The sequence below is a fragment of the Salvelinus fontinalis genome, chromosome 36 (assembly GCF_029448725.1).
Source record: "Salvelinus fontinalis isolate EN_2023a chromosome 36, ASM2944872v1, whole genome shotgun sequence".
Lineage (NCBI taxonomy): Eukaryota > Metazoa > Chordata > Actinopteri > Salmoniformes > Salmonidae > Salvelinus > Salvelinus fontinalis.
In genome coordinates this window covers 5,642,237-5,659,470 of record NC_074700.1, presented here as the reverse complement: position 1 = coordinate 5,659,470, position 17,234 = coordinate 5,642,237, and the positions used below count along the sequence as shown (strand labels likewise).

The 17,234-nt window shown below is 45.2% G+C and overlaps 1 protein-coding gene across 3 annotated transcripts in view; it reads left to right on the top strand.

The window, feature by feature from the left end:
• The window catches only part of LOC129835071 (ankyrin-2-like), a 167,629-nt gene that overhangs the window by 19,709 nt on the left and 130,686 nt on the right, over positions 1-17,234 (top strand). Inside the window, exon 1 of one of the 3 annotated variants that reach the window (XM_055900425.1) lies at positions 15,165-15,880. The exons of the other annotated variants lie outside the window; for them this stretch is intronic. Within the exon in view, the coding sequence (XP_055756400.1) occupies positions 15,746-15,880 (135 nt within the window). The 5' untranslated portion in view covers positions 15,165-15,745. Of the gene's footprint in view, positions 1-15,164; positions 15,881-17,234 lie in introns of those variants that run through there. 3 annotated transcript variants of the gene reach the window in all.

Genomic DNA, 17,234 nt, shown 5'->3' with positions numbered 1-17,234 from the left:
CTGTGTCCCCTGTAGTATGTCACCCTGTCCTCTGTCCCTTGTGTCCCCTGTAGTAGGCCACTCTGTCCCCAATGTGTCACTATGACCTCTTTCTATCAGTCCTAATGTCCCATGAGTCACAGGCCACCAGAGCCAGCTCTCTCCAGCTCTCTCCCCCCCTGAGAGTCCTCTTTTCCCCTTGTGTGTCCTAAACCAGACCCCTCTATAGGACAGAGGTCCATTCTCACTCTGTGTGTTCAGCCTGTTGAGGCTTTGTCAGAGCTACTGTGTCGTAGTTCTCTGCTTTCTGTCTCCATAAGGTCAGTGACAGCAGTGTCCATTGTAGGAAAGGCACCCTGCTCCTGTGGCTCGTTCATCTTTGTCAGCCCTGGTTCCCGTTTGCTTGTTAGGTAACGAGAAGTGACGAGGATCGGAAAGGTCACAGTCTTCCTAGGTTCGCACATATCTTTGATTTCTCACAAATGACCCAGCCAAGCGTTTTAATGTCAATGTAATTGAATTAACGTTCATCATTTCTCCGTCCTCAAAGGTTGTTGTTCAGATTCACTTACGACAGCTGTGTAGGATCATGTGGGGGGGTTTTACAGTAAAACGATCTGTTGTCCACCACTCAACAGAATCTTCTCCTTCGGTTCAGCTCCTGCTGCTGAGTATGGCATTTTACTGCTATAGAGTAACCTCTCTCGCTCTCTCTCTCTCTCTCTCTCTCGCTCTCTCTGATGGAGAGAGAAAGGACAGTGAGATAATGCAAGTGTAAACTCACATCTTCTCTCGCTATCTGTGTGCGTTCACCTTTAGCGTATGAGAAGACCAGGGGCAACCCCACTACACTATAAAGGTTATCTGTGCTGTTTCAGCCTATATTGTCTTGTGTCTGAGACAGCTATCACCATAATCTCACAAGCTTGTGTGTGTGTGTGTGTGTGTGTGTGTGTGTGTGTGTGTGTGTGTGTGTGTGTGTGTGTGTGTGTGTGTGTGTGTGTGTGTGTGTGTGTGTGTGTGACCGTGGTTGAACATTCCCAATGGTGCAACTACCTGGGACTAAAAATCAGTGCCTCTGGTGGATTTGGTCTGGCAGTGAATACACTCAAAGAAAAAGCCCGCAAAGCATTTTACTCCATAAAAAAGACAATTCTCAAAAATAAATATTCCTATCCAAATCTGGGAAAAATATTCAATAGTGTAACTTCACCAATTGCACTATATCAGTGCATCTGGGTGCAGGGTGCAGCCTGTAATTCTGATTATAAGCATTGGAAGAAAAACCCAATAGAGAATCGACTTACAGCATTCTGTAGCATTATCCTAATATCCAAAAGAAAGTACTCCCTTTAATTGTAATTATAAAGAAAAGAAAACACAAAAATCTGGCCACCATTTGAAATTTAGCCCCAAAACATCCTTACAATTCAAAGCACTGTATTTCATTATCCTCATTGCGTTGTACTATATTTACTGAAATGCTCAACCACTCTACTGCTTTGGCAATATCTACAAATTGTACTTCATGCCAATAAAGCAATCTGAATTAGTATTTGAGAGAGAGAAAGAGAAATCCCCAAAACTAATCAAGCTTCCATCAATAGGCTATATTCATTTATCTTATTCAACTCCTATACTCAGAGACCAATGTCATTTCAAAGGGATTGCTTGCTTCCTTACGTTGTGCCAGACTACAGGCTTAACTAAGACAAATGGCTCCATTCAAATGAATGTATTCAGGAAGAGAGAGGCAGCCATAGTAAAAAGCTGAGTTAAAGGCTTTACCCTGACGCCAATGTAAATGGATGACCGCGAGTGCAGGCGCCAGTCCTATTGCGTAACAGGATTGCCGGATCCATGCATTCTCATTGGACCTCAGGCCATTGTTGATCCTGCGCCCGGTCACATAGCCAAATGAACGTAGCCCCTGAATAAAATTCCTATCTGCTGGCTGTGACAAGTCGCTGTATATTGGCTTGTTGTTTACAGCAGGGCTAGAAGGGCGTACAGTAACCACGGGGGTTGTGTGGGTCACAGAGAGGTTCTAATGTTAGGGTACTGTTACCTGTAACATGCTGAATACGTTAGTGCAGGGGTTCTTTTCTAGCATGAGAGCTTCTTGTTTATGACAGTTTGCGTGTACTTTCGGAATTGTCTGGCGAGCTACTCGCTAGGTGGACCCGTTGGAGGACCCTTGCAGTAGCGTTATGTCCCCGCCAGCTCGTGGTTTATGTACGAACGCTGTGCTCGTTCTAAGAACGCCTTCAGATTGACATCTACATGCTCAACACGGTGGCATGGCAGCTATTACACCAGAGACCCACGAGATGAGATGATGCTGTCCTTCCAAGGACTTCGCAGGGACTTCCAGTGGCACCGACTCACTGCTGGAAAAAAACACAGATGAGCTCAAGAAGAACACACACACACACACACACACACACACACACACACACACACACACACACACACACACACACACGATGGATCGCTGGGTTTAGTTGGCCAGATGTTCTATCTTTAGGTACGGATTTACCCTGCATAAGATGTACCGTGTATACCTCATTCTCCTCTCTTCTCCGTCGTCCTTCCTCCTTCTCTTCTTTTATTCCCCTCCCTCTCATTTGACCTCGAGCCATGTCACGAGAATGCATTTTGTGTATGTCAAGAGGGTGACATTTCTCGGGCAAACAGTGACTTTGATTACTGTGTGGGCTTCGATGCGACGCCGCACGTGAACCACATACATCCACAGGGAAAGGATTTGTCATTTCTGATGAACAGGTTGGCTCAAGTTAATCTGTCCCGGAGATATGAAAAGGGAACGAGACTTCGACCCTCCTCCTTCGTAGACTGCGGGAAAGATGTTCTCAATCTCTGTTGTAAATTTAGCTACCTGGCCATGCAATAACTGCTTCCCCATCTTTGTCTGTTCGAGGCAGTGTGTAGGTGTGTGTGTGTCTGTGTGTTGGAGGGTGTATGGGACGTCCCTACTGTAGAGGTGGTGACGAAGCAGCAGGTGTATATATGTGTGTGTGTCACGCCTTGGTCCCTCTCAGGTCTGATTCTAGGTCAGCAGAGAAGACTCCTCTATTTCTGTCTTGCTAATCCCCCTGTGTGTGTGTGTGTGTGTGTGTGTGTGTGTGTGTGTGTGTGTGTGTGTGTGTGTGTGTGTGTGTGTGTGTGTGTGTGTGTGTGTGTGTGTGTGTGTGTGTGTGTGTGTGTGTGTGTGTGTGTGTGTGTGTCGAACAATGTGCTAATACCTCCAGCACGGTACTCACTAATCCACTCACAGTAGTCGACTGCACTGCCCTGCACACTAGAGCCTCTTCCCTCCCCGCCCCCTCACACACTCCCCCCCTGTGTCGCGGACCCTCTAGCTATCCCTCCTCACACCCTCTGGATATTCCCTGAGGGTTGGAACTGGGACCACCCCAACGGAGCACCCATGAGCGCAGGCATGGTCGTGGGAGCCACAGGCCAGGTAAGGCAGCTACTGTAGACTAGATAGACAGCGGTCCTGACCTCCCAGAGACCCATACATCTCTCTTCCTATGCCTTTAGTCCTCCAACCTCTTAGTGCTAAGCTAACCTAGGCTAGGCTAACTTTAAATGATCTGCATGGACTCTCAAGGCAACTGTAAGTTATGGGTCCAATAATGAGTGAGCTTTGCAGTCGAATACAAGTTAAGCAGAGATGTGCTGTTTTGTGTCAGGAAAGGAGTGACTCAGGGGACTTTAGACGCCTCTTTCTCTCTAAGGACCTTCTTAATTATACTTCTTGAAATGAACTGCGGGCCTAGTGCATTCTCTCTCCCACTCTATCTCTCTCTCTCTCTGTCTCTCAGGGGGACAGCGTTAATTTATCACCGGCTTATCTTTAATCCCGCCATAATGAAGCCCCCCTGCTCTATCTTTTCATTGTAGATTAAAACCTCCGATGGGTCATTATAGCCAGAAAAAAACATCAATTAACCTGCTCTTTCTGTGGAGGCAATGCTAAAGCGCTGGCATTAGCTACAGTAGCAGGTCAGCAGATACTACTAGCTTATAACCAACTGTATACATTGATTAACCTATCTATAGGCCAGCAGATGCTAATTTACAGCCTAAAAACCCATTAACCTACTCTTTCTGTGGAGACTATGCTAAGGCGCTAGCTTTAGCTACAGTAGCTGGTCAGCAGATGCTAGCGTATAGCCTTCTGTATGCCCATTGACTTCTTCTTAAAAAAAAAAAAGTGGCCTGTTGTTTTGAGTCTGTATAGTTTATTTACCTGTATGTGCTGCATTGTGTAACAGCAGCAGGATATAAATAACCATCAGGCCTAAAGACCTAGGAGTGAGTGTGAATGTGCTATACTGAATATATAGTATGCGGTATGCAGGAGTCATTTCTCCTGTGCTAACACACTAAATAGGCGTTTCTCCAAGGGGTGGTTTTGTCTAATTGCGGAAAAGTGCTTATGTTGTGGCGTGGAAGTGAGGAGCAATTTTATTCAACTTTTATTTGGACACATCGCTTTATTGTGACTGGTGGTGTTAAATGCCAGCAGAGACAGAATTGGACCACATTAGGGTGAATAATTCTGTGTGTGTGTGTGTGTGTCTTTAGGGGGGTTGAAGATGAGTAATAAGTTGAATGTTGAGGGCAATGGGGATGGATGGTGTCATCATGGCCCTAGGGGGAAGTCTGAGACGGCTCATTTTGGGTGGGGCACTGATGAATAGGTCCTCTTTCTTATCTACATGAATTTCTCCTCTCTCTCTCTCCATCTCTCTCTCTCTCTCTCTCTCTCTCTGTCTCTCTCATAAGGCTTTGTTTCAGGAAGTTTACTGGCAGACCGTGACCCAGGATGTTGTATTTAGACATAGTTTTAATTGTATTTATTTTTTATTTAATCTTTATTTAACTGGGCAAGTCAGTTAAGAGCAAATTATTATTTTACAATGACTGGATCTGCATTATCTATCATCCAGGAGGTGTGTGTGTGTGTGTGTGTTAGTGGTTGTGTTTACTGTATATGAGTGTTACAGTAAGCGTGTATTCTCATTAAGGGCTGTGAAGGCTCAGGTTGGCCTAATGATGCCCACAGGACTCCCGTAGCACACAGGGTGGAATGTAACGCTCCCTACACCCCCCCCGAAAGACCTTTCCACCTCCCGCCGTCCGCCACTGTCTCCGTTGACAACGCCCCCGGCCTTGTTACTGAGGGATGGGTTACCAGGGCGATGAAGCGTCAGTTAGCACCACTCCATGCTAGACAGGGGTTAAGCCAGCCGTGTATGTGCTTCCTTTATGACACAACACCATAGGGTAGGGCCAGCTTGGAGGCTGCTGTGTCTCTTTTAGTCCGCCCGTTGTTTGCTGTTGACCTCGTATTCAGAGTCAATGAGCTGGAATTCCCGTTACTAGGTGAAGCGCTTCCATAGAATGTGATGAAAATATACGTTTCGAGGACAATGACACATCATTAAAAAAAATGTGAGATGGCATCTTTATAGTTTTTACAGTGATTTCTCAATTTCAACATATCAGTGTGAGATTTAGTATTTTTTTATTCTCACCTTATTTTTTGAATTATAGAATTTAGGCTGTGTAAAAGGACATTAACTGTGGTATGCAGTGCATTTGGAAAGTATTCAGACCCCTTGACTTTTTCTACATTTTGTTACGTTACAGCCTTATTCTAAAATGGATGAAATAGTTTTTTCCCCTCATCAATCTACACATAATACCTCATAATGACAAAGCAAAAACAGGTTTTTAGAATTTTTTGCAAATGTATTAAAAAATTAAAAACACATTTACATAAGTATTTAGATAGTTTACTGAGTACTTTGTTGAAGCACCTTCAGCAGCAATTACAACCTCGAGTCTTCTTGGGTATGACGCTACAAGGTTGGCACACCTGTGTTTCTCCCATTCTTCTCTGCAGATCCTCTCAAGCTCTGTCAGGTTGGATGGGGAGTGTCGCTGCACAGCTATTTTCAGGTCTCTCCAGAGATGTTCGATCGGGTTCAAGACCGGCTCTGGCTGGGCCACTCAAGGACATTTAGACTTGTACCGAAGCCACCCCTGCATTGTCTTGGCTGTGTGCTTCGGGTCATTGTCCTGATGAAAGGTGAACCTTCGCCCTAGTCTGACGTCCTGAGCGCTCTGGAGCAGGTTTTTAATCAAGGATCTCTCTGTACTTTGCTCCGTTCATCTTTCCCTCGATCCTGACTAGTCTCTCAGTCCCTGCCACTGAAAAACATTCCCACAGCATGATGCTGCCACCACCATGCTTCACCGTAGGGATGGTGCCAGGTTTCCACCAAACATGACACTTGGCATACAGGCCAAATAGTTCAATCTTGGTTCAATCTTGGTTTCATCAGACCAGAGAATCTTGTTTCTCGTGGTCTAAGTCCTTTAGGTGCCTTTTGGCAAACTGCAAGTGTTATGTTCCTTTTACTGAGGAGTGACTTCCGCCTGGCCACTCTACCATAAATGCCTGATTGGTGGAGTGGTGCAGACATGGTTGTCCTTCTGGAAGGTTCTCCCATCTCCACAGAGGAACTCTGGAGCTCTGTCAGAGTGACCATTGGGTTTTTGGTCATTTCCATGATTGCTCAGTTTGGCCGGGCGGCCAGCTCTAGGAAGAATCTTGGTGGTTCCAAACCTCTTCCATTTAAGAATGATGGAGGCCACTGTGTTATTGGGGACCTTCAATGCTGCAGACATCTTTTGGTACCCTTTCCCAGATCTGTGCCCCGACACAATCCTGTCTCGGAGCTCTACAGACAATTCCTTCGACCTCATCGAACTGTCAACTGTGGGACCTTATATTGGACAGGTGTGTGCCTTTCTAAATCATGTCTAATCAATTTAATTTACCACAGGTAAACTCCAATCAAGTTGTAGAAATACACTGCTCAAAAAAATAAAGGGAACACTTAAACAACACAATGTAACTCCAAGTGAATCACACTTCTGTGCAATCAAACTGTCCACTTAGGAAGCAACACTGATTGACAATAAATTTCACATGCTGTTGTGCAAATGGAAAAGACAAAACGTGGAAATTATAGGCAATTAGCAAGACACCCCCCAAAACAGGAGTGATTCTGCAGGTGGTGACCACAGACCACTTCTCAGTTCCTATGCTTCCGGGCTGATGTTTTGGTCACTTTTGAATGCTGGCGGTGCTCTCACTCTAGTGGTAGCATGAGACGGAGTCTACAACCCACACAAGTGGCTCAGGTAGTGCAGTTCATCCACGATGGCACATCAATGCGAACTGTGGCAAAAAGGTTTGCTATATATATTTTAAATTCTTCAAAGTAGCCACCCTTTGCCTGGCATTCTCTCAACCAGCTTCATGAGGTAGTCACCTGGAATGCGTTTCAATTAACAGGTGTGCCTTGTTAAATGCTAATGTGTGGAATTTCTTTCCTTCTTAATGCGAGTGAGCCAATCAGTTGTGTTGTGACAGGGTAGGGGTGGTATTCAGAAGATAGCCCTATTTGGTAAAAGACCAAGTCCATATTATGGCAAGAACAGCTCAAATAAGCAAAGAGAGATGACAGTCCATCATTACTTTCAGACATGAAGGTCAGTCAATCTGGAAAATTTCAAGAACTTGAACGTTTCTTCAAATACAGTTAGAAAAACCATAAAGCGCAATGATAAAACTGGCTCTCTTGAGGACCGCCACAGGAAAGGAAGACCCAGAATTAGCTCTGCTGCAGAGGATAAGATCATTAGAGTAAACAGCACCTCAGATTGCAGCCCAAATAAATGCTTCACAGAGTTCAAGTAGCAGACACATCTCAACATCAACTGTTCAGAGGAGACTGCGTGAATCAGGCCTTGAATCACGTAGAATTGCTGCAAAGAAACCACTACTACAGGACACCAATAAGAAGAAGAGACTTGCTTGGGCCAAGAAACACAAGCAATGGACATTCGACCGGTGGAAATCTGTGATTTGTTCTGATGAGTCCAATTTTGAGATTTTTGTTTCCAAACGCTGTATCTTTGTGAGATGCAGAGTAGGTGAACGGATGATCTCCGCCTGTGTGGTTCCCATTATGAAGCATGGAGGAGGTGGTGTGGGGGTGCTTTGCTGGTGACACTGTCAGTGATTTATTTATAATTCAAGGCACACTTAACCAGCATGGTTACCACAGAATTCATTAGCGATACGACTCCCCATCTGGTTTGGGCTTAGTGGGATTATCATTTGTTTTTTAACAGAACAATGACCCAACACACCTCCAGGCTGTGTAAGGACTATTTGACCAAGAAGGAGAGTGATGGAGTGCTGCATAAGATGACCTGACCTCCACAATCACCTGACCTCAACCCAGTTAGATGGTTTGGGATGAGTTGGACCGCAGAGTGAAGGAAAAGCAGCCAACAAGTGCTCAGCATATGTGGGAACTCCTTCAAGACTGTTGAAAAGCATTCCAGGTGAAGCTTGTTGAGATAATGCCAAGTGTGTGCGAAGCTGTCATCAAGTCAAAGGGTGGCTACTTTAAAGAATCGAAAATCGAAAATCTATTTAGATTTGTTTAAAAAAAAAAAGTTTAACTCTCGGTTTTCTTTCTTTTTTTTAATATAAATGTGCGAACATTTCTTAACCTGTTTTTGCTTTGTCATTATGAGGTATTGTGTGTAGATTGATGAGGGGGGGAAACTATTTAATCCATTTTAGAGTAAGGCTGTAAGGTAATAAAATGTGGAAAAAGTCAAGGGGTCTGAATACTTTCTGAATGCACTGTATATCTACAATCACTTGTTAAATCCATGGTTATTGCAGACTCATCTCTCTCTCTCTCTCTCTCTCTCGCTCTCTCTCTCTCTCTCTCTCACTCTCGCTCTCTCTCTCACAAACCAGTGTGGTTGGCAAGTTTCTTAAATTGGTCATTTGTTGCCTTAAGGCATCAGAAGCATACATATCTAACCCCTGGTGACACCAATTACATTTCAGTCACACCTCTGTCATTTGTTTCCTATCATGGTTCAGAGGATAGCAATACATTAAAACATCACCCCCACCTACACATACACACACACACACACATGGACGCATGCTTGCACACACACATGGATGCATGCATACACACACACACACACACGCACACGCACACGCACACACACACACACACGTCCACTTAATATCCCGCCTTCTAGAGGTTCAAAGGTCACAGTCTGGGATAGATTGTGTCTGGGGACTTAGCTACAACCAGGGAGGGACTAGCCTACCTCCCATAACAATACACATACCAGAGAATGGAGACAAATACTCAACACCACTGTATACACACTACCAATGTAATTACATAGGAAATGCTCGGCATCTATATTACACGCTTTGACTTTATTATTATTAATAATGTGTTTCATACCATGGCATTATTGAATACTCGTTTCTGATTGACTTAAAGGGCATTCTAGAGCGTGCATTATTTCCCTATAATGCCTAATTCAAAGGCTTTGAAGTTCATTCTTACATGTTCTATGTTTGAGCTGCTTTTAAAAGCAAAAGTCGAATTGGAAACATTATTTGCATTGTTGAATTGGATTTCCATGATGGCAGTCTAGATTGTTGATTTGGTTATCTAAGCTAGCGAGTCTGTTTGTTACCAAGGCAACTACTGTAGCTCTCTAATAAACTTGCTAGCTACTTAATTGGATGTTAACTTAGACTAACTTAGTCTCGGACCTAACAACACCTGTGCCAATATATCCTCAAAAAAACGTATTCTCTGGCATTATCACTTAAGTATATGGTGTGATACAGTGGTGTTCTTAGAGTAGGGAATGAATGGGTCGGTGCACAGTCACTACGGAGGCGCAATTTTGAGCGCCCGTTTAAATTGTGCATAAGATAAGATACAATTTTCTTTCTCAAATGGCACAGATCATTTGTGGGGTGGTTTCTCTATAAAAGTTGCTGGCCACAAACCAAAACACGGATGAGACAGTCAAACGTTCACTTAAATAGCTGTTGCTATTTTTTGGCGGGTCGGGATTCGTTGACGTTAGCTAACAGAAAAAGGGGTCGATTCCCCTTTCCAAATGTTTTGCCACCGTTTTTTTTCAACGTGTAACGATATGAGTGATTAACAAAAAAGGGTTGTGTTACACTTACCGCCTACTTCAGTCAAAATGCAACACTTCAAAATATAGCTCTGTCTTCTACAAGTTCTCCTCTACCAGTGATATATACGAATGACTCCCAAATTCCGTGTGGTTTTTGAGCTGTCCTAGTTTTAACAGGGCCTGCAGGCTGATTCCCCCCCGCTCAATTGATTTCAACGTGATATCGATATGAGTGATTGACAGAGCAGTGTTGCGTTTCCCTTCCTGTTTGGCGACACCCGTATCAAAATACAACACTCGGAAATGTAGCTGACTGTAGCTGACTGATTTCCATGTGGCTTTTTATTTGTGTTAGTTTCAACAGGGCGTACAACCAGATTTCCTCGCTAGTCAATATGAGTGATTTATTGCCACTGCTTAAGCAGTTTATAAAGAACTTGTTTAAAATTATACAGGTCATATGATTACTATTGTTGCACATGTATGTGTAGATAGTACATGTTATGTTTAGGTTTTTAATATGTCACAAATTGTTTCTGCATATTGGTTATTGAGGATATACCAGAAATCACCAAATCGGGTCTGCCCTGCCTATGCATAGCAACACAGAGAGAGGGTTAGGGTGTGGCTCTGGCTGTGGTGCCTCTTTGTCTGTACAGTGTGCTGTACAGGGATGCTCCGAGGAACGCCACCTGGGTGCCTGTCTGTTATCTCTGTTTTTCTAACCGTATCTCTTTATTAATTACTTTGCGTCTCTTTGTTTGTTTTTTTGCATCTCTTTGTTTTTCTGTCTGTCTGCTTGTATCTTCAGTCTATCTCCCTGTTTGTCTTCCAGTGTGCTGCTGTCGCGGCCTTGTATGTTGTGCGGTGGCAGTGAATTGTCACAATACCACTCCCCTCCCCTGTTGAAGAATATAGACTAGGTCTTGAAGGAGCAGCGGTAGGCTATAGGCTAGGAAGTGTCTGTAAGGTAAAGGGCTGGACCACTCTGTGTGTTTGTCAGGGCATCCATTCACACACACTTCCCTCTTCTCCCCTCTACATTAGTTTGACCAACTCACCAAGTAAATCCACTTTTCCTCTGACACACAAATAAACCATCGAGCTAATAATAGTTGTGACATTGAAAGAGAACGTAAACTAACGGTGCTTTTTAAAAACGTTATTCTCACAAAAACGGATACCAAGAGTCCGAAGTGAGTTGTTATTAAAAACCGTTGAACGATGAAGAGATTTTGCTGATCGACTGGCCCTCGTCTGGGAGGCTTTTGGACAGAAGGAGGGATGGAGGGAGGAGGAGGGGGGGGGGGCTAAAAGCAAATCCGGTGGCTTTCCTTGAAGGAGTGTGTGTTTGTCACTGTGTTCTGGTGCAGATGAAAAAGAGATCAAATCCTTTTGTGCTGATCAGTGAGACAGGGATCGGGCTGATTTCAACAAAATTAGGACTTAATGAAACACTTAATGAAATATTTAGGATGAAGAAAACGGGAAGGGGATTGGGGGGGGGGGGGGGTAGAGGTTTAGGCTAAGATATTCACTAATGTCAGTCTGTTGTGTTAATTTGGTGCTGTCTAGAAGTCAAAGTAACCTGTATTCATTTTGAAGAGCTTTAATTACCCTGCCCATACATAGTACAGATTACAAGTCATAGAAATCCTATTCAATTACAGTAAGTAATTACTACAAAAGTATTCTAATTCCTAATTCTATTGCACAGGCTTTCTGGTTCTTAGAGCTGTTTTTCCTTAAATTAGCCCTAATCTTCCTCTCTGGACTAAATTACTCTTTTAACTACCCCGCCTAGTTCATGGGGTTAGAGTTCAGACCACAGTCAGGGTCACCACCAAGGTGTCGATCAATGCTACCTGTCAATCAATGTCTATATGGAGAGTTTGTGTGTTTACTGGCACGGAAACCACACGTAAAGGGTATAGCCGAAACCTAGAGGCAGATGCTGGGTCTTTCTAATTACTGTAAGGCTAGACGACTAGATTACTGATATGTAAATAGTGGATACTCTCTCTGCTAGACAGGATTTGGGGATTACAAACCGAGGCGAGATTTAAACCCAGAATCCTTCTTACTGCTGCTAGGTAAAGGCAGAGGCCTAGAACTGACGTATCAAACACACACCAGTCTTGTGTGGCCATCGTTCTAAATCTAATTTAGTTTCCGAGGCTAAATACACACACAGCGTATAATACTTACATAACATTTTAACAGACACTCTTATCCAGAGCAACTTACAGTGAGTGCGTACATCTTCGTACTGGTCTCCTGTGGGAATTAAAACCCACAACCCTGCAAGTGCCATGCTCTATCCACTGAGCCACCCGGGACAACACATTACTTTAAAGTTGAATTGTGTGCGTTAGCGATTGATTTAGCGTTCATGTATTTGAGTGTGTATGCGTCGACATATGGAATGTCCTGTCAGCACCCGGGAAGCCCAGGAAACCCAAGCCCAGTCTTCAGAATGGACCATGAGACATCGTCCTTCACTCATCACACGGTGCTACTCTGAGAGGGTCATTTCCTGTTTCCTCATATCAAACACACAGATGCACACATAGGCATGCGCACGCACAGACGCACTTACACACACTTACACAGACAGACAGACAGACACACACACACACACACACACACACACACACACACACACACACACACACACACACACACACACCACATCTTTACTCCCTTCCATCCTTCTTCCTGCATAATCACTAGCAACCAGGTTACATGCAACATCACATTTGTGAAATATATGATTACATGACCATTACTGAGAGCCAGGTTACTCTCTTTAACATATGGTAATAACACGGTAATCCTAGGCTCTTGCTCTCAAGTGCCCCCTGCGGCAGGAGCTCCTAGTCAGCTCAAGTGCCTGGGCTGCAAATCCCTAGAAACCGACATTTAAATGCAGTCCTGTAGAATGAACCCGTATGTACTCTATACGTACATCGTAAGTGTTTTATAGGCATATCCGGAGGACATGAGATGAGAGTGGTGCTTCGCCAGTCCCCATGCAATTACCCAGGAACAGCTGACCACGTACATCTATTTTTGGATGAACTCAATGTAATTATGTAATGGCCACCAGGGGGCACCATGGTATAGCAGCAGTAACTGTAAGAGGCTACTGCATGGGAGAAGCTGTGTAATAAATAAAAAACACAACCATAATTGAACCTCAAAGTGCTACTGCTGGGAAACCGTGAAAAGTGTAGTGTTGTGTGGGTTGTAAGGCAATGCACAGCAGGTGACGTCAATGAGTACGTGATCCTTGTTTCAAATAATGGGATTCCAAACAGCAAGGGACGGGTGAGAGTGGTCCTTCCAAATGTGCCGTCTGTGTGTTTCAAGAGGGTCAAATGTGGGTGTACTCCATTCTATTGTACAACATTGTGAAGTTGCCAGTGAACTTTCCCCCATTGTTCTCTTTACCAGCATTGCTTTCAGCACCATGGACAAGGCTTAACATTAAAATGCACACACGATTTGACATTTAAGTCTTATACAAGTCATGTATAAGTCAGTAGGGATACAATACACAGTGCTCTCCGTGGTGCTGAAATGAAGCCGGGAACATTCACTGTCAGAAAGGAGGGTCTAAACCGTCATACTTCATAACAAAACACTAGATGAATGATAGTTTATGTACCTTATGTACAATTTAGTCATGTTTTGATTCATGTTATGCTGCAGTAGAGACCTACATGCCACGATCGCTACAGAGGATGAGCTAGTTGGAATGCAGTGTTACCCAGAAAGATTCTCTGTGAGAAAGAATATTGCGCTCACTGTTCTGTTCCTAAGAGAGGAGAGGAGGCTGATTTATCACATGGACTGAATACAATGACACTGAATAGGGTTGAGGAGGGGGGTGGGTCCATTCCTCTCTCTTCCTCTCTGCCTTTCTCTTCCTTATCAATCTCTTTTCACACCCTGTCTTTCTTCTGATTCTTTATCTTCCTCTCCATCCCTCCATCCTCTCATTTGATGTCCTCTCTGGTTTCACCCTCAACCTCTATATTTCACTATCACTATTTCTCTCTCTCTCTCTTTCTCTCTCCCCTCTCTCTCTTTCTCTCTCTCATTCTCTCTCCCTCCCTCTCTCTCTCTCTCGCTCATTCCAGTCTCTCTCTTTCCCCCCTCTCGCTCTCTCCCCCTCTCTTTCCCCTCTCTCTCTCTCTCGCTCATTGTCTCTCTCCCCCCTCTCTCTGTTGCTCATTGTCTCCCTCCCCCCTCTCTCCCCTCTCTCTCTCACTCATTCTCTCTCTCTGTCCTGGTGCAACACTAGGTCCACTGACCCTTTGCCAGCACCGCGGGTAACCTGAACCAACCGTGATCTCTCTCAGTAAGCTGGGTTGGGTGTGAGAGTGATGTAGGAGTGGATTCCAGTGTAGTAGCACTAGCTACTAGGTCCAGCTGGGGCTGCCTGGCTGGTACAGACACAATATGGCCACTGCTGCTGCTTCTTTACAACCAACACACACTTTACTCCAGGCTTGTAGAGATCATCCAAACATATGTAAGCCTACATATGTGGGAAAACAACATGTAAATGCAGTCATATGTGTGCATATTAAATTAACTACACGTGAGATAATGTCACATGCAGTTCTTGAACCCACACATGCCAGTGCATGTTGGTATTTTCATGTTTGGCTGGGGATTGTTATTTCATGGTGTTGCTATTTCCTATTTCTGACTTTTTAACTCTGCATTGTTGGGAAAGGGCTTGTAAGTAAACATTTCACTGTAAAGCTTACACCCGTTGCATGTGACAAATAAAATTTGATTTGATTCATGGCTCCAGGCAAAGAAATGTGTGTGTGACAGTAAGGGGGGCATCTGTGTGTATGTGTGAGTGTGTGAGCTCGAGCTGTGAAATCTGCAGCAGCAGCTCACAGTCATCAAGGCGGACTTTACCATTTCCCACTAATGTAGGGAGAAGTAAGGGATTGGATGGAGATTTCCTCTGTGTCCTCTGTGTCCCCCTCTTGATTCGGCTCACATGGCTCCTTCCACCTTCCAACCAAAGAACAGCGAGTTATGCTCTCAACCACCGTAGCCCCCTTCCCCAACCCTTTCTCTCCATCCCCTTCCTCTCTCTCTCTCTGTCGCTCTCTCTCTCTCTCTCCCGCCCCCATTGCAATATCAGTGAGTGAAGTCTTGTTGTTGGGATGACTGACTGACAGATCCCAAACCTGAAGCTTCCCACAACAGCTGACAGCTCCGCAATTACAGTGGGAGGGGAGGATCTCAGTCTCTCTCTCTCTCGCTCTCTCTACCCACACATCCACACTCCAAACGTCAGATGCGGTGTTCCAGGGAGTGGGGCGCTGCATGCAGGGCTAGACCAGTTCATATGTGGTGGTGGCGGCTGGAGGCATAGAGGACTAGCGGCTACACCTCTCTCTCTCTGTTTCTCTCTTATTTCCGTCCTCCTCCTTTGCTATCCTGCAGAGTCGTGGTGGCGGACGAGTCAGCTTGAGCGTCTGCCTGCCCTTTGACGGAAAGTCGCCCGCTGGGAATCTACTGAATCAGATTATTTTCAACCCTTCGCTGGCGTTCATATTTTTGGGACTCTGGGGGGGGGGTGTTTTTAAAAGGTGATTTGGTGTCGGGTTTTTCTGGAAGTAGGAGGTAGCGGGCTGACATGGCACACGCTGCAGCCCATATTAAGAAGGCCAGGGTGGAGCTGGTGGAGCAGCAGGGTCCTGACCTGAAGGCTCTGGAGAAAGCCCGCCAGAGGAGGATTCGCTCTCGGGAGCGGGCAGAGCGCAAACGCAAGGTACGAGGGATAGACAGTACGATACCCATCATGCTTCGCCTTCATCTGCCCATCCTCATATCAACACCTCCTGATCATTACCTGTCGCGTATTCACGTACCTGCTCATCCTGCCATCGTCATCAACATCATCCAGGTATGAGGACGAATACCTACCTTCCGCCATTCCACCCAACTTCCATATCTGAAACCAAGCTATGACCAAGTCCACCCAGGTGTGAGGAGCCATCCTTCTGTTGCCATCTCTCTGCTATGTCTCTTTTTAGACCCACCACCGCCTAGACCATTCCCTCCACTGCTTACCTGGTCATCTCACCCACCGTGGCCACAATCAAGGAATGAGGAATATCTCTCTCGTTCTCTCTCTGCCACAACCCTTGCTACTAGCCTGGTCTCTTTTCCAACCAATAGCACCACGGACCATCAACATTTGCCACTTGAATCCACCCTAACCATCACTACCTTACCATCCCCACTCCAATAACACATTTGAGTCGTCTGACGCCATCCGGTTTCTGTCACCATTCCTCATTCTCTGTCGTCATCATCATGTCACCTTCTCATCATTCATCTATCACTCCCCTGTCACAATGTCCCCCATGCTCCAACCTGACTCCAGGGGTGTCACCCTCTCCACATCCGTGCCCGGAAAGGTGTCCGTCTCTGCCTATGGACAGGCATCCTCCCTGGGCATCCTCCTTTGACACCAGTCCCTATCTCAGTGTGCCTGTGCTGCAGTCTCCTGGTGCAGTGTCAGTGAGTGCGCAGTACCTTTCGACCCTATTCCCCAAGCTGTCTCATTTGACTGTATTTCATGTACTTCCCCTGATAGTGGTTGCACAGTTTGTGTACTATATTGCACTGGTTCTTTATGTTGTGGTGGTCCATGATCAATCCTGCCTGGGTGCCAGTCTGTTTCTCCACTCTTGCTAACTCCTTATGGAAGGGTCAGGTCAGGCTTGACAATGGAGTAGGCAAAAGCTCAAACAGATCTGGGACCAGGCTATGTTCAATGTGTGTTGACCAATCAAAGTGAGGTGTGTTCACGATCACCACTATACATCTCTGTTCTCTAAGGGAGGGGCAGATGTGCAGGTGTGTGTGGGGGGAGGAGGATAGGGCGGGATGGGGACTAATGTGTGCCGGGTACATGGTGTGCTTACCGTATTGACTGGGACGTGCCGTGCGTAGAGTGACACCCCTGGGTCCAGGTATAGATTGAGTGTGTGTGTGTGTGTGTGTGTGTTTGTTTGTGTGCTTGCTATTTTTCAGTTTCTTCCCAAGCACACAGTGTCCATAGACAGATGAATGTCTTGGCTGTTTCTTAGGAGATTGATGCAGCAGAATTGGAAAAT